The following is a 24,196-nucleotide window of genomic DNA, read 5'->3' as shown; positions in this document are numbered from 1 at the left end:
TATGTGATAATGAAGATGTGGTGCAGCGCCAGTATTGCAAACTGTTTGAAAAGCCAGTATTCTGGCACATGTTAAAAGGCTATTATAATGGTGTTAAGACAGCCTTTTTTAGGACCTACTGTATCCCACTCTACACAGCCCACTTGTGGTGCAAAACTGAAAAAGCTTCAGCTGGAGTTTAATGATGCATTTAGATTTTTTCCTCAAGCTCCCAAGATGCACAAGTACAAGTCACATGTTTGTAACTTGCAATGTTTCCACTTTTCATGCTGCAAAGAGGAATTTTTATGAATAAATGTATGCGTTGATTCATTTATTCAAAATATGTAATCATAATAAATCAGCCTTATCTGAGTGTACACAAAGTGACACAATGTACTCTTGTTTTTTGAAACAATGTCTATATGTATTCTAATTACTGTGAACTTGCTAATTGGTTATATCTCTATGTTGTTGTATTAATGCATTTTGTTGTTGTTATACTAATATGGACCTATGTGTCTGAAATAAAGTTACTTTTTTTTTTTAATTGTTCATTTAATTTTACATAACATACAACAAAATGACATGAGTGAAAAAACTTTTACCAAGTACAAAACTAATTTATATTTGAGAAAACAAATTTACAAGATGCGAAACACTGTTACGAGCACTGACACAAATTTATAAATGACACAATCTTCACGGATAAGGAATGTACCAAATACCGGAAGTGATGTGGAAGTGATGAATGGGCGGCGACAGTCCACCAGTTTCCTCAGCTGCTAAATAAACCATAGACATATACATACGTATTGTAAAAAACGGTGTACAAGTTGCACGGGTGTATAAGACACAGTCTTATTTGGGGGGTGTCATGCTGGGAAAAACACTTTTCTATTAAAGACTGGTTCATTTGAATGCACCAGTAGCTTTTCATTTATAAACACATACGTTTATACTCCAAAACTTTCTCAATTTACTTTTATTTGAAACACAATCAAAACACACATATTACACCTGAAACAGTGTGTCAGGTTAATGGTTAATGGTCCGGTAATGATTTGCTTAACTGAACTGGACCTGTATATTAACTCAGACAGGGTTCGGGTTAGGCTATGTCATCAATAGTCTATCTATTTTCATTAGCCGCCGAAACAGCTGGAGCACGCAGCGCATGTTTGACACCGCTGTTTATAGGACATAATATTTCATAGGTGTGGACGCTCACATCATTATCTTTAAAGTTATAGTTATTGTTATAGTTATTGTTCTTAGTGTGGACGGTGTCAATGAAATAAACCATAGACATACGTATATATATATATATATATATATATATATATATATATATATATATATATATATATATATATATATATATATATGTGTCTATGAAATAAACAAGCTGTTACTCATGCTGTGTTAACACTGAGTTTTCAAGTTTTCTCTCGATGCTTTCACAACTCATTTCTTACTGACTCTACAACACCACCTGGTGGCGGAATTTATACAACTCATGAATCAACCAACTGCAATGCAAATTAAACCATTTGTTTTGCACTTCCTGGCCACCATTGAATTTACATGTTTAAAGAAGCCAGTTGTCCTGTTGTATAGATCTCTGTTGCACAGATCCAATAGAACATTGCAAACTGAATGAGTTTCCTCAGACATCCTCAGCTGCAGCAGAGAAAACAGTGGAGGTAATGTCTCCCTCCTGACTCTCTGTTTGTCTATTTGTTTAGAGCTTTGTTCTTTCAGGCAGCCTCATCTATCAATCACAGAGCAGCTCAAACAGACTCACAGCCTGCACTGCACTGAAGCAGACATCAAACAATGACGTTAAATTATCTGCTGCAGGGTTTTACACAGCAAGTCATGACAGCAAGTTTTATTTAAAAAAAGAAAAGTAACCTGTGTACTCAGATGGCAGCGGCAACAGTCTACAGTCATATGACAAATAAGCCTGATGATGCACAGACTGAACGCTTTACTCAATCCACAACCTACCGAATGTATAGATACACAGCAAGCAGTTTCAAGCTAGTCCAGTTTATATGTGACAAGATGCTTCATTGTTTCTGGTTCTCTGAGACAAATAACTTAGTTTTAAACTGGCAGGTTTATATGTGTAGATTATGAGTCATTTGTCATCGTTGTTAAACTTTCAAACTCACTGCATTTATTTCACAGATTGTCTAATATATTAGTGAGAACACTTTTTAAATAATGGATATATACTGTGGTCAGAGTATTCAGAGTAGCTGTCTATTATTGTGGGTTAGGGTTTGGAATAAATCTTGAATCTTTTTATCAACTAGTCATCATTACATTATCATTACATTTCCTAAATATATTAATTATTTGATGTCAAATGTGTGCTCTGCTTCTGCACTCTAATGCAGCTGTCTGCTGCTCTTTTGTTTTAGTGATATTTTTGTTATTTTGATTCTAGCATCTTAGACAGATAAAATACAGTACACAACACAAAACTTTGGAGGCTGGAATGGGGTGTGAGGTGGTAAGTGCTAGAATAAAGTCATGTTCTCAAGCCACCTGAGTGAAAGTACAAGCCTTCTAACATACCTGATGTTCTTTTCTTTTTCTTTTACTTGTCACCCATCTGTATTTACAAGTGGAAATTTCAAACTGATGGTGTTGGCGTTGGAATGATCCATGGTTCACCACTCAATTTCCATTTTGGATTCAGGCCAATTGTCAGTTATAATGAAATGTGCCAAAAGTTGGATGAGCCTTCCCATGGAAGCCCATGTTCCAACCTATCATTAGGCACTGCAGTCGGTAACAGGCTGTGCTATCATAAATCTACTGAGTGTTCTAAAAGGTCCATATTACTCTCACCTAAAGAGCAGATACTCAGCACCTGTGTACGACCTTATATGCACTCTATACAAACATAAAATACAGTGGCTGGCCCCACTAGCTTAACAGGTAGTTTTAACTGACTACAATAGCCCTCTAAGTGGCCAAGCCATCATCCCTGCTTATTCAACACTATTAGATATTTGATGGATTGACCCAGCCATATATCTACATTGTATCTGCTTAGACTAAACTTGCTGTCAACATTAATTAGGTTAGGACATTCAAAACTATTTCTGAAACAAAATATGATTACAGATCCAATCTGAATCTTTGACTTTTAGGTATTTATAACTGTAGGTACTTGCTAATGCTGAAAGACAAACCTAACTAGAACTATAAAGGATTCATGAAGATTCATTTTCAATAGACACATTCAGAACTAGATTTGGATGTTAATGCCATTGAACTCAAGCCCTAGTCACCACTACCATTTTGTCTGGTACATCATCTGTGCACTATGAATATCCAATCCAATATCACATTTTACACAGCAGTCCATCAAAAACATTGCTGGGACTGTGCATTTTTTGTCCTATTGGCTATAGTCATAACAGCAGTTTCAACATCCTGGGACCCCGGATGATTTTAGTATACCCATGTAATAAGAACAGAATTATGAGGGGAAAATTCTCAAATTTCCTTCAAAAATGACTCATTTGAATTGTCACAGTTTCATCCATTGGAACAAGTTCATATTTTACAGCCAAGATATTTATGTCTATGGGCACTTAGCCAACAAAGAAGCACCCACACTGGAACTTTTTCAGCATATACTTTGAGTTAAAGCTGCAGTCCGTAGTTATGAGAAAAAGTGGACTTTGAACGAGTTCAGGCTCCAGGTCCCTCCTTCTTCCTCTCTGCTCCGCTGCAGTCCTGCCTTCAAAGCCCCTCCCCACAGGTGAACCTGCCGTGCACGCTGCACGCACGTGAAGGCTCGTCCCCACAGTAAGAGAGGAAACCTGTTTGACCAGTGAGAGTACCCGCTGTGCGGGGGAGGGGGGCTGCCAGCAGCGTGTGTACAGCGTCATTGACACTCCTCCAGGCTCTGATTGGTTGTTTTGATTCGTGAGCGGTGGATTCTTGCAAATCATTTTACGACCACTAGGTGGACCCAGAGACAGTGGGTTTTGTCACAGTTTATCTGTATCTTATTCTACTATCAGATCATAATCGGATCAACAATTTTAGCAAATATAACACAAAAATAGTTACAGACTGCAAATTTAACAGCTTTCACTGGATTTGATGTAGTGCCATGTTTGAATTTCTCATCTACAGTTTGAATACATCCATTCAATTTATCCTGATATATTTTGTACAAAGTTGACATTTTTAGTTTGATGGTGGTGCTACAGAAAAGCCCACAGAGTGTCCAAATGGTCCATCCAACAACTCCTACAAATTAAATGTCCGAATAAGTCGTTTGACCATGTGACTCCAGAACAACACACAGAGACAGAGAGTAATGCATTTACTCTGAAAACCACACCCAACAGATGTGAAAAAAATTAGGAACCATAATACACAACCAAGAGTTAAAACGCTACCAATATACCATCAATGTATACCTAAGATAGACCCCCCTCTGGGGTGGGTGAGGCTCTCTATAGGAGCATTTTCAAATCTGGTGCCCCTGTTGGCAGTAGTCGTAAGGACAACATCATTTGTCTGTGCTTTCCAAAACTGTTACAATCACTGCTAAAAATATTGGCGTTTTATGATGTGACAATGCTGTGGTGACGGTCTGTTAGGTTTAGGCACAGAAACCATTTGGTTAGGTTTGGGGAAAGATGGTTTAAGTTAAAATTATAAATGTGTTAAAGTCAAAGAAACATGTGGTGTGGGTTAAAGCTAGTACTTCCTTAAAGGTAGGCCACCTTTGTCATCATGGCTAAAATAATAACCACAGTGTTAAGATTAGGGGACGTACATAGTTATGTTTTAAAAAATCGTCCTGCAGTTGGAATGTGACACGTGGTTGGACACAGAAAGCACTGTTAGTTTATACCATCCATCAGGCTCTCCTCCTCCAAATAAGGACATTTATCAACTTACTGTGTACAGACGCCATCTCAACTGTCCCACTGCTCCAGGCCATAATTAATAACACCACTAGATGGCATCTGTCACTCAAATGTAACTATATGTCATTTTTGGGCGACTGTTATCAAGAGCTGTTGTGATGTTTGTTTTTGGAGAAATGTCTTGGTTCATCCTGTGGTGAGCATGAATCAGCTTAATAAATCTAATGGTGATCTGCTCAAGACAACACAAAAGAGCAACAATTCAACGGTCTGTTATTTCTGTTTCCCTCAGGTCCCTCCTACCTATTTTTCCTGATTGAATTACTTAATGTTTCACAAGCCGCTCCAGTCCAGTGTGATATGATTGTGGCAGCCATCTATAGTTATTAACAGTTACATTATCATAATAAAAGGGAAAGCAGTCTGATGATAAACTTTTACCAAACATCTCCCACTGATTTTCAAAACTCATTCAATGGTTGGAAAAATGAACTCATATCTTCAGCTATAGCCTGTCCTCTTGCAGGATGAAAACAGGCTCCCTTTTTTCTTAACTCAGTAACCTATTTAAGTTAAGCAGCATATCTAATTTTGCAGCTATTGTGTATTCAGTTATTGTTTACCCACTAGAGGTCACTGTAGATCACATGGTGTTTAACTGCATGTTTGAAAAACTATGGAGAAAAGAAAAAGCAGTAAAGCTGGAAAATCAAATTCATCACAGTGTCTTGCTCTGTTTCTTTGCTGTTTTGATTACTTGGCCTTTAACAAATTGGCAACAAGGATGGTGAATTTCTGTGAGCCTCCCCCTGCATTGTTCTCTCTTACACTCACAGATGCAGGTACAACTCATGATTCAGTAGTGAATGCGTACATATTTCAGCCCAGCAATAAATGTCATGGTGGAAAGACAACAATTCAGACAGAGTATGTGGGCTACAGACTCCCGCCCACGTTGTGAAGGTGAAACCAAAATGTTCATTCATAACCAGAGCAAGGAGCGAACTGCCCTGCCAAGTCTGCAGCAGATCAAAGCTGTAACAGTGACTGGGGAGGCTATAGACCTGGCTAAAGGTTTCATTCACTGTGTAAAAGTCAGGCAAAGTGTTGTATTGTATTCAACAAAAGATGTGGTTCTCCATTCAACAAGCTGTTTTTGCCAAACTGGACAGCATATTGGAAATGGACGTGATAGAGAGGACTGACGCATCCCTGTAGGTATTGCCTATCATGGTCTCTTGCAGTGAAAATGTGTGTGGACTTATGAACCAAACAAGGCAATAGTGATGAGCACTTACCCACTTAATCATATGGATGACCTTTTTTTCTAAATGTATGTAACTACTGTTTTTTCCACCATTATTTTGCTGAATGCATATTATCAGGTGTTACTGGCAGAAGAAAGCCAGGACATGACTGCATTTATAACACGTAAAGGGCTTTTTCTTAAGCAGCTCAACACTGTTCATCTTTGACTCTGGTCTTCCTACCATCGCATCTATGGACGTGTCAATTTATGGTCTCTACTAATAATGTATTCTGATAAAATCGAGCACAAATTTGCTCTTATTTCATGTTCACTTACAACTGCTGTACACAACTACTACATTGTGTAGAAGGAAGCATTAGCCTGTGTGTGTGTAGGTAATAGAAACATTTTCTTTTCAGGGACTAGATTCCCAATGCATACATTCCACCAGGCCTTGACAACACAGTTAGCCACAAAACACCTTGGACGTGAAGGAATGTGCACGTCCTATGCCAGACTCCTGGCACAGGATATGACATAGTGTGTATTGTGCTGGTGCACAAAATCATGCTGCTGACAGCCTTTGCCCCTCCCATCAGAAGAGAGTGCAGAGCCAGTGACAGAGCCTGAACTCGTAGCTCTGTTGGATACAGAATAGAAAGGACTTTGCTGTGGCATGTGAGGTGTGCCCAGAACTTACTGTTCTGAGAGCATAGATGAAGTATAGGTTGGCCTAAAAAAGCAAAGTCCCTACCTGCAGTGCAAAAGCCCTACTTTTCTACCAGAGATGAACCGTCAGTCCAATATGTAACAATATACAGGGGCCCTCATCTATGGCCAGTCCCTGTGGCCCTAAGGAAGCAGCTTGAGGATTTGGCACATAAAACACCCCACGGTGTGGTCCACACAAGGCAGAGACTTCAGCTGGTGGCCAGACATGGACATGTATGTGCAGGAGAGCATTAGAGCATGTGTGATAAGCCACATGAATGATAAAATTGCCAAGACGAATGCTGCCCCACTCCAGCCAGTCTCACTGCCAGATGGCCCATGGCAGTAAGTGGGAATTGACATTGTCAGACTGTTAGAGCCAGCGAGTGACACTGTGACACTGATCTTGTAAGTGATAATGGGACACAGTTTACTTCAAGAGAATTCAGAGGATTTCTTCCAGTGAGAGACATCACACAAGCAAACCGAGCCATAGTATGCTGGAACCATGTTCTCAAAGAAACATTTCTCACTGCCGAGCAGGAGAGAAAACCATGGAAACTATTCACACAGGACTTCCTGCTCATGTCCTATGCAACTTAATATAGTAGCACATGCGTGTCTCTGTATGAACTCATGTCCAATGGAAAGATGCGCTCAAAAGTGAACATTGGCCCAGCAAGCAAATCCACCCCACTGCTGGAGGAGCAGATTCGCAATCATGTCATCTCCAATAATAACAAAACAGAATGCATCACAGAGGGAAGCTTTGTCGGAGTAAGGAAGCCCTTCCATGTTAAGACAAAAATGTCAAAGTTCCATGAACCTGCAAGAATGATATAGAAAGCTGGTTCAAGTGCTTATGATGTATATGAAACGCTACTCACCTCTCTGCTGGATGGTGACAAAGAAGCCTTCACGGCTTAACTAGTAGGAATTTTAATTGTTCTCTCATGGCTTTTTTGGGGGAGGGTGGGGTGGGGGGTTGTGGGGGATTATTAAATAAGACATTACAATCAGGAAAAAAAGACAAATGATGGACATTTTACCATATCTGAACATGGTGAATTATAATGTGAATGTTGTTTTGGTTAAGATACTCTGTAGAGACAGTGCCAATGTCTTTTGCAATTGTTTTGGTAACTTCAGCTTAAGTTAAAAGCTATTAAAAGCTACCTCTTTAGGATAGAGGTTTCCTGCTGTCAGTAAAGTTGAGTGATTGTTGAGTGTTTGTTGTGATTATAATACTATTGTTGAAAGAAGATCTTTGTTAATGCTATGGTATGTGGTATTAAGTGGTTTAAGAGATTTTACTTACCTTGGTTTTACCTGTTAGGCTTCCTAAACAGAGGAGAAAATATGTTGCGTTTTCAGTTACTGTTTACCCACTAGAGGTCACTGTAGACCACAGTGCATGTTTGACAAGAAATTGAGAGAAGAAGCAGTAAAGTTCGAGAATCAAGTTCATGCAAGTGTCTCACACTCTTTCCTTGCTGTTTTGATTACTTGGCCTACAACACCACCACAACGTGAATGAATTGTGCCTCATTTACATTTGTAGTCTAATGGCGCTTTTCCACTACACAGTTCCAGCACGACTCGATTCGGCTTGACTCGACTCGACTCGGTACCGTTCCAGGACAGACCTTTTCCATTACAAAAAAGTACCTACTCAACGTGGGTGTGGTCGTCATAGCACGGCTCCGCGAAACTGCCTTGACTTCGTTTTATATGAGACACAAACACATAAACAATGGAGGACATGGAGGCGATGGTGTACTTGCTGCTGTATGTGGCTTTCTGTCACACACAAAGCAAGAAAATTGAGCCGTATGGCTGTAACGCTGTTGCCGGTATTTAAAAATGCCGGGTTTTATTCTTGTGTGGGACGGCTCATGACTCTTCCAGCGACAACTCTTCTGACCAATCAGTGGCCGGCAGTCTGTTGACGTCACATTTAGTACCGGCTCGGCTCGCTTGGAACCTCACCAGAGCAGGTACTAAAAAAGTACCAGGTACCCGGTACTTTCCCTAGTGGAAACGCAAAAAAAAGTCGAGGCAAGTCGAGTCGTGTTAGAATTGTATAGTGGAAAAGCGCCATTAGTAAATACTCCGCTAAGAGTTTAGTAAGAAGTCTGTTTGTGAAGATACACTTTTAATTGATAGCACCACTAGTTCTCTGAACACACACAGATTTACAAATATGAGGCCCTTCTATGTCTATATATCTTCTTTGTCGCAGCCATCAATCATCATACAGACTAGCTAAAGCGGTTACACACTGTAGGACACAGTATGGGTAATATTTTTACTTAAGGCGACTGTATTTTACATAATTCTCTGGGAACGGCTCCCTATGTCAGTCTGTCACTCTACCAGACAGGCTCATTCATCAATCACTGTATAACACACTTGTATGGCACATGGCAGGGCTTTAACAAGGCTCCCACAGTGAGGCACATTGACTATGGTGACATTCCTTGAAGTCACAGTAAAGTCAGTCAATTACATCTATAACTTTCTAACAGACAGCAGCACTTTATATCTTCATAGCATTCAGCTCTCTAAAAACATTTTTTATATACAGGCTGGCAAGAATCAGCAGGGATTTCACCTTCACAGAAGCAAAGTGAGGGCATTAAGGAAGAGGGAATGGTACTTAACAAGCAGGTGGTTGTGGTCGGCTGACAAGGTTCAAAATAAGGTATCAACCTGCAGACAGGCCCATCCATCACTCAGTGTCTACAAGCTAACACACTGCTCTCTGTGCTACACACAGGCCTCACAGCTGCCTTCAACCTCTGTAGTCTTTCTTTACACACTAATGAGGTCAGATTGAAACTGACTTTTTTAAAGCATTTCAGTCACTGGACAGGACTGATGAAGTGCCTAAATATCACAGTCACAAAAGTCAAAGGACATCAAGTCAAAAAGTCAACACAGGGAAAAGGTGAGTAGGACACACCAAGGAACTTAATCCCACACATTGAGACTACACTCTTTACACAAATGGACTGAACAACAGAGCTGCTCTGCTTCAGAAGTATTTCTACATGCACACATACTGCTGCAAACATGCATGCTTATTAGCCTTGAAATATTCACAAGTGGAAAGGCAGGTCTTTGGGGTTCAAGAGCCACACTGCCAAGTAATGTTCACATGAACCATCAGCTATGGCAAAGTCCCATTTTCTAAATATTGGCTATAACAGCTTTTAGACCCTCTATTAACTATTTTAATACAGTACTGACAGGCGGAATTGTCGTTTCCAGACGCTTCTTTACTAGGATTTGATTTTAGGGATGTTCCGAATGAATTTCTGGCAATCACACTGACAGTCCTTTTAGTACACATTACAAACCAGTAAAAAAGTCTTGCACTGAGAAATAAAATAAAAAAACACTTATTAAACTGAAGAAATGTAAGTGCATATTGCAAGAGCAGAATAAAAGGATACAACCTTCACTGTGTTAACATGGTGGATAAAACAGAAGTTTACATTTAATGTGTATTTACAAAGGCAGTCCTTGTTAGATTTAGACTACACAAACATTCAACAGCAGGTCCATGTTCATAGCTTAGATCTAAAAGGGTAACAGCAAAGAAGAGTGGAAGTCAGATTGGTAACTAAAGGCAAGCTAAACGTGCCTCAGTGTCTGCTGAAATTAGGTTGAGACTGTTTTTTATCTCCACTGTGTGTGAGACATTGGTTGTCACAGGCGTTATTAATGGCTATTCCTATGCTGGCTAGCTAAATTTATAAATGCATCTTCTTCTCTCTGTTTTGGCCCTCCATCCAGAATAAAACAGGATTTTACTCCCCCAGAAAGTGAGCTTTTCCACTCTGGCCTTCAGAGTGTGTAAATGTGAAAACAGTTTGATGTTGTAGTTTGTACGGGGGACAGGGAGCATTGTCACAAAAGAGATGGTGGCAGTAGTGCAGTGTTTAATTGGAAGAAGAAGAAGAAGAAACAATTATAATAACAACAATAGCAGCTGACAGCTTCATGCCAGTTTTGTTCTCTTCATTATCTACTTTAACAGCTTGTTTGGAGTTAAACATAGCGGTCTACAACCTTTCTCTGCTGAAATTGATGTTATCTGCTTTCACTAAACCAAATGTCAGGAAGCCGCTGCAGAAACACAAATAGTAGGACTATACTGATTTTCTGTGGATGACATAATTGGCTGTCCTCTGCACATGCCTAGTAGGAGGAGAATTGAAGTTAGTTCTGGTGTTTTAATGTGAACAGAGGTATTTGCAGAAATGAACTAAAATGCCTTGTTGTAGATGTATGTTTTTGTAGATGTGTGGTTAATTTTTACAATTTAACCAGCTTAATGTAAATTTATGGCCCCATTTTAACGATCTATAGCGTAGGCGTGAAGTGCGTGGCACAAGTGCCTTTGGGGCGTGTCCAAATCCACTTTTGCTATTTTAACAGCGGAAAAATAGCCAGGGCGCATGGTCCAAAAGTGTTGGACTTAAGTCCTCTCATTATTCATAAGTGTGTTTTGGGCGTAACACCCTGTTAACCAATCAGAGTGTCATCTCCCATTCCCTTTAAAAGCCAGGAGCGCTGTCACTTTGGCAAATTGCTATTATAACAGTGAGTTTGCCAAGCATTGTGTTTCAAGAATAAAACATGAGTTACTTTTGCTGAAAAGAAAGTTGGCTGATGAGCTGCTAACCTCACATTTAATTCATAAAAAGGAAGAATATGGAGATATAACCAACCAGTCTAATGAGTGTAGAGGTGTGTGTGGTTATACTGTAGCAGTCTGATGAGTGTAGAGGTGTGTGTGGTTATACTGTAGCAGTCTGATGAGTGTAGAGGTGTGTGTGGTTATACTGCAGCAGCCTGGTGTCATCAGCTGATTTAATAAACAGTGAGCGGCTGTGTGTAAGGCACTGCACATTTATCAACACATCAGTCCTACAGTATAACCAGCTGTGGAGAAGAGACACTGTAAGAATCACCCACATTCATTAACAGATTAATACAGATGTTTGAACCACAGATGTTCAGATGCTTTTCTTGCTGATAAAATCACTAAGTAGCAGCAGAGCATCTTTCCTCCAGAAGCAGACGTTGTTCTGAGATCCATTCTCCACAAAAACACCAACAACTCTCTGTGCTGCATTTTCACGTCTCCTCCCGTCAGGTCACCGTGCAAGCAGCTGCACCACACAGACATCGTGGTGCTTTTTTGTTTATTTATTTTTTAATTACAACTGGTTCTCTTTAAAATGGTTTTGTTCAGTCATGTATTAACAGGTAAACTCAGCAGGGTTTTAATTGTTGAAAGTATCTAAATCTGATTAAAGTCATCTCAAGAATATGTGTTAAATATTGTTAAAAAACTGTTTTAATCACGTTAACCTTTGATACAGTTGTTAGGACTGTCCACAGCGGCACTCTCCAAGGTGCTGACTCTCCCACCCAAACAAACATATACAGTAGTGGAAGGCTCATTTTCATTTAATCTGTTATTTTTACAATTAATTCAATCTGATAAATATTATGACTAACCAATATGACATGTATTTTTTAATATGTTGATGTAATACTTTTATTTCTCAAATTTTTTTGTATGTTTGTGTCCCGCTGCCTGTCCCTGTGTATGTAACGGCAGAGTGTACGCACATTGTGAACCTGCCTACCTATGATAATGAGCCCTTAAAATAACAGTGACATATGCACCAGTGACTTCAGACATGGTTCTTTTTTTGTCAGTAGCGAAATCACTTTCTTCTGCCTTTCTTCTGCCTTTAAATGTTAATCTTTCATTTGCACTGTATGTCCCTTTTAATGATTTTAAAGCAAATCATTATTTCATGCTGCAACCTTATATTAAATGCTCTTTTCTTTCTATTTTTCTGCACTTTGTTTTTATTTTTATTATTTGTTATTATTATTATAATGAATGGGGTTTAATTGTATGTTTTAATGTTTGGGTTTTATTTTTATTTCTCAAATTGCATGTTTTTATGTTTTTTGTTTCCAATTCTTACTGTTAAATGTTTGTTTTATGTAAAGCACATTGAGTTGCCATTGTGTATGAAATGCGCTATATAAATAAAGCTGCCTTGCCTTGCCTTAAAATAGCAACGTGCCACCAATGCACCAGACCACACCTCATTTTGAGACCAACACGCCCATGGGCGCACAGACTGGTGCAAGTGCATTTTTTATTTAGACAACGTGGGCGAGAAAATGACAACTGCCTCGTCCTGAGTTTGCTTTCCATATTCTTAGACAAACTGGCTCCACTACAACAGTTACTATTAGAAGCAGAAACCTTTGTGAATTATACAATTTATACAAAAAGTTATACAAAAATGTGTTATTTAGCAAACTACAGCTCCCATAGAAATGTACCAGTGCAGCAGCATGAGTAGCACATTATCGTAACCAGAGCCAGATTAAATAAATGGACTACACTAGGCAGACTGTATTTTTTGGGCCCCCCTCCGTCGATGTTATTTATGAATTGAAATCTGAAACTTACCAAAGTTACTAATAAGAAGTTAATTCACATTTTACATAGTCTAGTCTTTGGTTACAAGTTGGTTCTTTGTATGCCAAAATAAGTCATGTGTCATATATTAAACGGACTATTAAAAAAAAAAATTATTGATACGTTATTACACAGCTCTATTAAATGCTGTATAATGATTGGTCAGTCGCAGAGGTGGAAAGAGAAATAATCTATTCAAGTAAAAGTACCACTACTTTGATGAATTTTTACTTGAGTACAAGTAAAAGTACTGGTCTAAAAATGTACTCAAGTAAAAGTAAAAAGTAGCTTGTTAAAAGTGTACTTTTTTAAAATAAAAAAATAAATATTTCGGCCAACATTTTTTTACTCAGTAACGGATGTTATTTAAAATGTAGCGAAGTACAATACTTCACACAAAACACACTTAAGTAAAATTAAAATTACAGATTTTTAAAACTACCTTAAAAAGCATGTTACTTTCCACCTTTGGTCAGTCGCTGCCTTCGGAGGTCTGATATTTCTGTATAATGACCGTTGCTATAGCTACAGACCTTTGCTAGGGACAGCTGTCCAGCTCCTCTCTCAGGCTGGTCTTGAAAGTGAACCCCTCCACTGCGAGTCGGGGTTCAATCCCCTCTGGCCAACACTAGCAGGTTTTCTGCTGTCCGACAGAAACGTCTGCTTAGTTTATTTATTTATGGGGGTTTTTTTGTTTGTTTTTTGGTCCCTCTGTCTGTGCCCCCCCTGCCAATTGGTCCCTAGGCACATGCCTAGTTTGCCTTTGCGTTAATCCAGCTCTGATCGTAACCTAGTTATATCCATATCCAAAAATGTCATTTTTCCATTTTTCAGCTGTAATCTCTGCTGTCTAAAAATGTCCACACCGTTCAGTCTTCACTGTCCTGCTGTTATTACTGACATGTCTGAAGTAACGATGACCTCTCAACTTGCCCATCATCGTCTCTGCCCATCTGTCAATACATGACAATGATGTTAAAAATGTAAATATTAAAAACTCAACTATTAGAAAGTTTTTTTTTTTTCATTTTTAAAATGACCATCCTTATCTAGTAGTAAATAACAAGACACACTTTTGAGTAAAGCTATATTCCAAGAGTGGTTTTTAAATTATTTCCATGATTACAAATATTACTGAATGAGGTTTTCTTACTTCTGGCACAGAAATGTGCACTTTTACTTTGGCTCTCTATTAACAAGAAAGAGTTTTTTCTTGGATCACTTTGCTGCATAATGTTGCACGTAAACAAGATGAATTATACACCGATCAACCACAACATTAAAACCACCCACAGGTGAAGTGAAAAACATTATAATGTTGCAGTGGTGCCTTGCAAGGGGTGTGACATATTAGCAGCAAGTGAGCAGTCAGTTCTTGAAGTTGATGTGTTGGAAGCAGGAAAAATGGCAAGCATACAGATCTGAGTGACTTTGACAAGGGACAATTGTGATGGCTAGACGGACGACTGGGTCAGAGCATCTCCAAAATGACAGGTCTTGTTGGGTGTTATCGGTATGCAGTGGTCAGTACCTACCTTTAAGTGGTTCAGGGAACATCAGCATCAAGTGGACTCCCTTATTTACCTTGGGAAGAGATGGCACCAGGATGCACTATAGTAAGAAGGCAAGCTAGTGGAGGCAGCATGATGCTCTGGGCAATGTTCTGCTGGGAAACCTTGGGTCCTGGTGTTCAAGTGGATGTTATTTTGACATGTACCACCTACCTAAACATTGTTGCAGATCAAGCACACCCCTCCACAGCAATGGTACTGCCTGATGGCAGTTGCCCCTTTCATCAGGATAATGCACTCTGTCACGCTACAAACAATGTTCAGGAATGGTTTGAGGAACATCATAAGATATTCCTTTATTTACAAAGACAAAGATTTCAAGGTGTTGCCTTTGCCTCAAAATTCCCCAGATCTCAATGCAATCAAGCATCTGTGGGATGTAATGGAAAAACAAGTCTGATCCATGGAGGCCCCACCTCACAACTTACAGGACTGACATCTTGGAGCCAGATACCAGAGGGCACCTTCAGAGGTCTTGTGAGGTCCATGCCTCAAAAGGTCAAAAATGTTTTGGTGACATGAGGGGGACATACACAATTTAAGACATGTGGTGTTGTGGCTGATCAGTTTATACAACCTTGTTATTGTATATAAAACTGCAGTCCTGAGAGGAAATTCAAGATTACTTTAGAAAGTTGCACTTTCATCTCTTCAGATCTACTCAACATGAAGTCCACATCCTCTGGACAGGAAAGACTGTCAGTGTCGTCACTCACAGCCTCCTCCACCACCTGTTGTCATTCTGCTGAGCTCACCTGAGAAACTTGTTGAGATCGCCGTGTTTCATGTACTCAAAGACCATGATGAGAGGGTCTCCATCCACACACACGCCATAAAACTTCACTATGTGGTCATGCTGGAGGTTGGTCAGCAACTCAGCTTCACGCTGGAAATCCTTTCTGGCTGCGAGAGTGGGGTCCTTCAGTGTCTGGAGAGTGAGACAAAAAGAAAGATTTTAACATCTCGTTGTGGATTGTGACTAAATCAAATGTTACTCTTTGGTAGTCATAGTGACAGTCTTCCCTCCTGTGTCTGTCCTGCAGTAGTACCCCTGCTGTAAGCATGGTAACATCCCTACCTCCTGTATCTCTCTTATTGTTATATGCCATTCCTCTCACTTGGAGCAAAATCACAGTTTACTGTAACAAACATTTGCAATGACACAAGTTTATTCTTGTAACAGTAAAAGCTGCAACTTAGCGTGAGAGAAAAATATAAAAAACAGAATGAAGAGAAGAGTGAGCAGACTGAAGAACAGGATTGTTGAATAACTGATACTTTTAGCCAAATCACAGAAAACATTTCACAAACAATCCTTTAGAAATGTCAGCATAGACATGAACTCATACTCTCATGTTTCCTTTCACAAGAGATCTTCTTCAAATCATTTTTGAGAGTTCTATGAGTCAGTCTACAGTACACTGCTGATTTACAAATAAAAAGCTACCAAAGCAATTTATAGCTTTGTTTTTCTTTTACTACTTTTGGATGCCTCTATTTGATAGTTGAAATTAAAGATATGGAAGCAAATCTGAACAGAAAAAGATGGGTCACTAGGCCATCCCTTCATAGTTTTCATAGCTTTAATTTAGGAAAGGTCGTGTGCACACAGACAAATTGCAATCAGTTATAGGCCACAGTATACCCAGGAATGAATAAAGAATGTCTATATTTGGCCCACAGTGCAATTCACAAATGGCATAGCAAACCACCATTTGATTGACCATTTGACACTTTGCTGACATGTCAAATAGGACAGGATAGAACAGGAGAAATTGTTGGCAGGAATGTGTGTATCCAATCAGCTAGTCTGATTCACCCCCACTCCAGAAAAAATACGATTATCCATACATCATATTCTTATATTACCTACTGTTTTTCAGCAAACACATTGTCCATCTACTTTTTTTGTGTGAAAAAGATATAAAAGTAAAAATGTTTCTGCTAATCAGACAGATTAGAAATGTGCTAACGCCAACACATAGGTCTATTTGGGAACCAGTATGACGACAGAAAAGCATCAGGGGAGTAAGACCCCATAAAAACTCATCAACTGGGCTACGGGTAGATACTGTTCTATTTCAGATCCATTTTTACACCATATTTATTTACATTTTGGCAAACAGGTGCCATTAAAAGCTATTAGCAGTCCCTGTTTGCAGCATACCCCTGGATGTACAGACTGCAACTATCACTGTATTACTTTGATATGGAAGAAAAAAAATTAAAAAGTTCTGCAGCTTCTTTTTTCACTAATTTCTAGGTGGATTTATAGAGGATTATTGGAGATGGACATCAGAGATAATGGCAAACTGTGGAAGTGGAAGTCACACTAAATTATGTCTGTGTGTTCAGATTTGACTGAGTTCTGACTTCATGAAGGACGATTTATGACTCTTCATCACATCTCTCAGTATGTTTGCCTCACCATCAACTCTCCAGTTGAATCTCCCATCTGAATGCAGCTTTAAAGTCACAAGGAGTCAGCACTTACCACAAACCATTCAACAAATTAAAATGCTGGTAAACCCCAAAGACATGACACCCTTGAGAGATGACATCAAATGCAACAACTGTAGGGAACATTATATCAGTGAAACAGTGGGCCAAGGACCTCCAGAAAAGCTAGGAAGTGGAGTTGAGATTATTTTGTTATATCTTTTCCAAAGGTCAAACCGGAATTTGTATGTTCAATTGGGGTGGTTTATTACTACCCCATGTTTTCTATACATAACATGCACTTGCCATGATGCTGAATGAAGTAGCTCAATCTTAAGTATTCAATCTGTTAGTAGATGTTGACTGGCCCCAATAGAGGGACAACCCATATTAACATAGAGTACAAGCAATTTATGTTCACTGCCTTCACATTTTTTTCCTTCTCCTTCATGTTCTCTCATCCCCTCCACTTCCATTCCCACTATACATTTGTCTTTCTCTTTCATCCTCCTCCTTATTTCTTGCCCTTAACGCTACAGCATGTTTTACTTTCTTTCAAAAGACAAAAAAGGTTCTGTGAGGTCAGAGCATAGTGAGACAAATGCAACTCTGAAAAACAACATCCATTCATGAGACAGAGAGGATGAACAATCATATGTGAATGACAATAATGGGTTGAAATGCTCTGATTACTGTTAATAGCTTTAATAGCAGTGCTGCCGCCATGGTTACCTTCTTGTTTATCTCCACACAAGACATCTTCTCTTTCCCTCTCTTGAGTTCTTGTCTCCCTTCCATCTCATCTCTTGTTAATGCTTAGAGGTATCCTGCTTATATAACATTCATATTCTAAGCTGCTCCACAACTGCCTTGTGTACTTTCAAAAAAAAAAAGGGACAAATCAAAAAGAGCAGTCAAGTAACAGGTAAACTCAGACGTGCAAAAATAAATAAATGAATAAATGAATGTAATAATAGTAAAAGCTACTAGTTGCACAGAGTGCTTAAGAGTGATATGCATTATATCTCAAACAAGGAAACAAAGACCATGTGAAATTAGCTGACTTCATGTAGGTGGGAAAGAAACAGGTCCCAGAATTTTTATAATTGAATTGGTTCTCAAGAACCTGTGTCTTTTCATCTGTAGGAACTGAAATTGTGTCAGTCATCCACCTCTGAAAGGAAGGGGAGAGGGTGATATCCATTTCCTCAAAATGAGTCTTTGGAAGACAATCATACCCCACATCAAGGACTGTTGCATGGCTGTAGGAAAGCACATAGTTGTCGAAGAGTTCAGCTTCTTGTGTAGGCCTTTGAGGGCCAATTCAATATTTTGGACCAGAATCCAGTAAGTGAAGGGCAGAACCAGAACATGTGAGACAGTGTGCCCTCTGTCACTTGACATCTTTCACACTGTAATGAGACAGAAGGTGCAAATCTTGTGTAACCAGGATTTAGAATAGTGAAGAAGGTGGACAACTTTGAACTGGATCAGCTGGTGTCTCCTGTAAATGGAGCAGGATTGTATTATAGACAGACTCTGATCCTATGCAACGTAAGGTAATTCAATACCCAGTTCCCCTTTCCAAGCCTCCCTAATTTTGACAGTAGACGCTATAATACAGCTATCAGACAAACATACAAACTTAGAAACAAGATGCCTGGAGTCAGGAGGGCTCTTTAAGATATCAAATATGTATGTTTCTCTGAAAGGATTCCATAGTTATGAGTCTTGGATTGGACTTCTAGGTATCAAAAAAAAAAAAAAAAAAAAAGCTCAAATTTATCTCTCAGTAGAATGAATGATACAAACTGTCTACATACAGGTCCTCAGAAATTTGACCCTTTTCCCTCCAGTTAGGTTTTGTCAAACCTTCTGCCAGGCTTTTCAAGATCAAGAAATATATTGCCAACTAACTGATACACCCTTCTTAAAAATACATATTATAAATAAATATACACTTTATTAACAATACACAATTCATTATTACACAATTAATTATTGCACTATGAATTGAATTATTGCACAAAACAACTCAATGGACCAATGGACTGGGGGAATACTCAGTATGAGAAAGACTCAGATAGTGAGTGGGGGTGACATAATTGAATATTAAATCCCAGTTCATAAGGTGTTAGAATGTGAGGTGTTAGGTGTCAAAGGCATGACTGAGGTGGATGGGGTACAATATTTAATTCCCGCCTTAAGCAGCATTTAGACCACATCAGGCATTGCGGTGTACCGCCACAGGGTTGATTGGATGTATGTGGGGGTGTGGGGGTGTTTACTTGTGCTCTGGGTATTGTGTAATCCTGTTTTTGAGAGAGAGTGAGAGCCCATTTTTATTGTCAGGATCTGTGTGTTCATTGACAGATGCCAGTTCCAGCAGGGATTGGCGAACTGGCATCCAAAATGATAGAGACCAGTGTCTTGCAGACTGGCGCATGACATCGGTCTATAATATAACTTGCTGGGTATCAGAGGTGATGCCAACGTTGATGTTGGCAGTGGAGCCTCGTCCCTCCTCGTCTCACAACCTTTGTGATACTTTGTAAATGTGAATGATGTGATAGTATAGGACAGTGAGTGAAGATTGGCTGTGATTGCTCGTTGCTGTATTTTTAATGCCAACATTTGTGATTCCTGTTTGATAGTCTGCTGTTAGCTTTAGCAAACTGCTAACTTTTTTTTTTTTTTTTGCTTTTAAATAGCTTAGCTTTTGGCCTTTATTTCACCCTAAAGTTCAGTTTCACTGACTGTAAATCAGTTAACAGGACATCTAGTTCTTTCCCACCGCTTTCCACTGCTTGACTTATGTGGTACCCTTATTCCCTTAGGCCAGAGCATAACAGACAGATAAAAATGTTTCAAAAAAAGTGTTTTATGCGTTTTTATGCTTGCTGCAGCACAAATTGTCCATCTTGGGACAAATAATACATTGAACTTGAACTTAAAAGTTAAAGTGTAGTGTAAGATATTAATCAAAAGCCTCACATTTGATTTAAGAAAGGCAGTGGCAACGATTTCAGCCTTGATTTAAAAGAACCAGCTGGGGGCTGGCAGTTTCCTGGGAGTTTGTTCCAGATATGTGGAGCATAAAAACTGAATGCTGCCTCTCCATGTTTAGCTTTGACTCTGGACAGAAAGCAGACCAGTTCCAGACAACCCGAGAGGTCTGGATGGTTAATAACATAGCAGGAGAAATATACTTTGGCCCTAAATTGTTCAATTATAAACCAACAACATCAGGAACTGGAGGGATATGATGCACTTTTCTGGACGTAGGGAGGACTTCAGCAGCAGCATTCTGAATCAGGTGCTGAGGTTTTTTTTTTTAGTGAGACCTGTAAAGACTGTTACAATAGTCAAGTAGACTGCAGATAAATGTGTTTTTCCAATTCCTGCTGAGCCTAGTTCTTAAATTATTAATATATTCTTCAGGTGATAGTAGGCTGACTTTGTAATTGTCAAGTCCATGACTACACAAAGATTTCAGGTTTGGTTTGTGGTTTTTATCAACTAAATCTGAGCGCTGACTTTCAAACATTCTTCCATGGCTCCAAAAACGATTACTTATTTGTTCAGTGCACTTACTCAGTGCTTGCATTGGACCACAGTCCCCTGGTGATAGGGTTATATACATGTGTGTGTTGTCTGCATAATTATAGTAACATATTTTTTTGTTTTCCATCACCTGAGCCAGTGGGAGCATGTAGATGTTGAACAGAAGGGGCTCCAGAATGGTATCTTGGGAAACTACACCGACCATGTTTGTGTGCTCAGATGTACAATTACCTATATACACAAGGTAGTCCCTGTACTTCAAGTAGGATTCAGAAAATCAGATTTTAAAGTCATCATATAAAGAGGAAGATTCTTCCCTCCTAGTGGTAACATCTATGTTGTCCCTATAATGGCATGGCTGTACAGCTCTGATTAGTCTGATCACAAGCTTATTATTGGCTAAAGCAGTGTGGGTTCCATTTCTGAGGACTGGCATTTTCAACAAAATGCAGGATTTGGTCTGAACGTAGTCTCATTGTCCTTTGCAATCTTTCTGACAGCATCTAGAAAAAAGCTGTTGTGGAAGTTCGCCTTGTGAGTGTTGATCCTCTCTGGTCTGTGGTGTCTCAGGTTGTATCCTGACTTTTTCTACATTCACAGATAGATAGATATGCTGAGTGGTGTTGACCACTGTGAATACTCTGTACTGTTTTCCTGCAATGCTGTGTGTAGTGTGTGTCCATGGAGGGAAGGTCAGAGCCAATGATTCTCTCTGCAGTTTTAATGACTTGTCGAAGAGATTTCCTCTCAGTCTGGAGGATATTCCCAATCCACACAGTGATGTCATTTGTGAGAACACTCTCAATGGGTCCTCTGTAGGCCTGGGTGAAGGGCTGACTTCTGGGACACTTTTTGACATGTGATTGCCAAAAAACTTGACTCACAGCCAATAGTTCACAAAACAGGACCAGACATATAAAAGCTTGCACAGCAGCCGTCTGAATTATCTTGGTGCTCTGTATGGTCTCTCTTTTTACTTTATCTCAATTGAAACTAACCTCTAAGCAAAGGTTTTCTGCCAATGAGGTTTTCTCACAGCCCTTTGATAGTGAACATGACACTTGAACATCCGTATCACGGGAGTGAAAGAGGGCCGAGAACACGGCAAGCGTTTAACCGAGTATGTGTCTGGCCTTCTGAAAGACGCGCTGGTCCTCGAGAAGACACTGCTCCTGGACCGCGCTCATTGCACACTCCGCAGCAGACCGACTGATGATGCCATTCTTATGCGTAGTAATGTACAGTTTGTAGAGGAGGCTGTTATGAAGGACAAAAATGGCCGATACATAATACTTCAGGGCAAATTATTTAATATGTCCGTGGTTATATGTATGCCCCTAATTGGGACAATGTACAATTTTTTTGTGATCTCTTTTCACTCCTACCCAATCTTGACACCCATTATCTCATATTAGGAGGAGATCTAAACTGTGTTCTTCACCAAACTCTAGATCGCTCTAGCTCCAGGGCTTATACATTAAATAAATCGGTGCAATGCATCAACTCTTTCCTCCAGGCATATGGTGTATGCAACCCTTGGAGTTTTAAACACCCGTCATCCAAACAGTTTTCCTTTTACTCACCGGTACACCAAACATACTCTAGGATCGATTTTTTCCTTCTGGATAGCAAGTTACTCCCTCTAGTAACACAAGTAGAGTATGACTGTATAGTTATCTCGGACCACAGTCCAGTCCTACTGAAGCTCCACTTCCCAGAGAATTTGCCCACCCAACGTACCTGGCACCCAAGGCTTTTGGCTCATGAGGATTTCATTAAGTTCGTTCAGAATCAAATTGAATTTTTTCTCGAAATGAATGAATCCCAAGAGATAAGTTACACCACTCTGTGGGAAACTTTAAAAGCGTATGTGAGAGGACAAATTATATCGTATTACGCAAGCGAACGTAAGAGGAAATTGAAGCGTACCACAGAGATAATGGATACAATTAAGGTAGTCGATCAGTTACATTCAACAGCACCCTCTGGGGAGTTACATAGGGAGAGAATAATACTACAAACTGAGTTTGACACTCTAACCAGTGAGCATGCTGAAGACCTCCATTTGAAATCACGGCAATCTCACTATGAGCATGGTGAGCGGGCCAGCAGGTTTCTATGCCACCAACTAAAACAATCTGCAGCAGCAGGCTTGATTGCAGCAATTGGAGATAGCAAGGGTCATACTATCACGGACCAAAAAGGTGTCAATGCCCAATTTAAACTATTTTATGAAGACCTGTATACCTCTGAAGGGAGCGGTAATGACCAAGTGGACGGGTTTTTTACTAATTTGGAGATGCCGACACTGGACGAATCGGTCGTAGCCAATCTTGAAGGTAGCATAACAGCAGCTGAGATCGATGGTGAAATCAAGAAACTGAAATCAGGCAAAGCGCCGGGCCCTGACGGGTACCCTGCCGAGTTCTACAAAAGGTTCTCTGCCAAACTAACTCCTCTTCTGTGTAAGGTATTCCGTGAGGTCCATACCACTAAGTCTCTTCCCCCAACCATGACGCAAGCTACAATATCGGTCCTTTTGAAAGAAGAATAAAGATCCACTTAAGTGTGACTCGTATCGCCCTATAAGCCTTCTCTGTTGCGATTATAAAATTCTGGCTAAGGTGCTGGCGGCCAGAATAGAGCCTGTCATGAAGATCATACATCCGGACCAGACTGGCTTTGTTGCTGGCAGGCAGTTATCTGGCAACCTCCGTCGCTTGTTCAATGTGCTCTACTCGCCCAACGATAACATCAACCCTGAGATTCTAATATCGCTGGACGCCCATAAAGCGTTTGACAGGATCGAATATGCATACCTGTTCACAGCACTCAAAAGATTCGGTTTTGGTCCCAAATTCTGCTCCTGGATTAAAATTCTTTACGCTATGCCCCAAGCATCTATACGAACAAATTCCATAATATCTGAATACTTTCCTCTCTTCCGGGCGACGAGGCAGGGCTGCCCCTTGTCCCCCCTGCTTTTTGATGACGCCATTGAACCCCTCGCGATTATGCCGAGGAATGCGGCCAGCCTGGTTGGTATTCATAGGGAGGGTCAGTTACATAAGCTTTCGCTTTATGCGGACGATCTCCTCCTCTTTCTGTCAAATCCTGGCTCCTCCATACCTGCCGCTCTTAAGATTATATCCTATTTTGGGAGGGTGTCGGGGTACAAAATAAACTTTTTTTTACCTGTGTGATGACTTTTTGTGCTTGCTCTGTTTCAGGAAGTATCAAGGTCATC

At 39.8% G+C, this 24,196-nt stretch overlaps 1 protein-coding gene across 2 annotated transcripts in view; it reads right to left on the bottom strand.

The window, feature by feature from the left end:
• The window catches only part of LOC133981562 (NT-3 growth factor receptor-like), a 270,283-nt gene that overhangs the window by 11,912 nt on the left and 234,175 nt on the right, over positions 1 to 24,196 (bottom strand). For both annotated transcript variants that reach the window (XM_062420326.1, XM_062420325.1), the window contains one exon: positions 15,702 to 15,874. In XM_062420326.1, the coding sequence (XP_062276310.1) occupies positions 15,702 to 15,874 (173 nt within the window). The remainder of the gene's footprint in view (positions 1 to 15,701; positions 15,875 to 24,196) is intronic.

This window comes from Scomber scombrus, chromosome 6 (genome assembly GCF_963691925.1).
Source record: "Scomber scombrus chromosome 6, fScoSco1.1, whole genome shotgun sequence".
In the NCBI taxonomy this organism is placed as follows: domain Eukaryota; kingdom Metazoa; phylum Chordata; class Actinopteri; order Scombriformes; family Scombridae; genus Scomber; species Scomber scombrus.
This window is presented reverse-complemented; position numbering and strand designations above follow the sequence as displayed.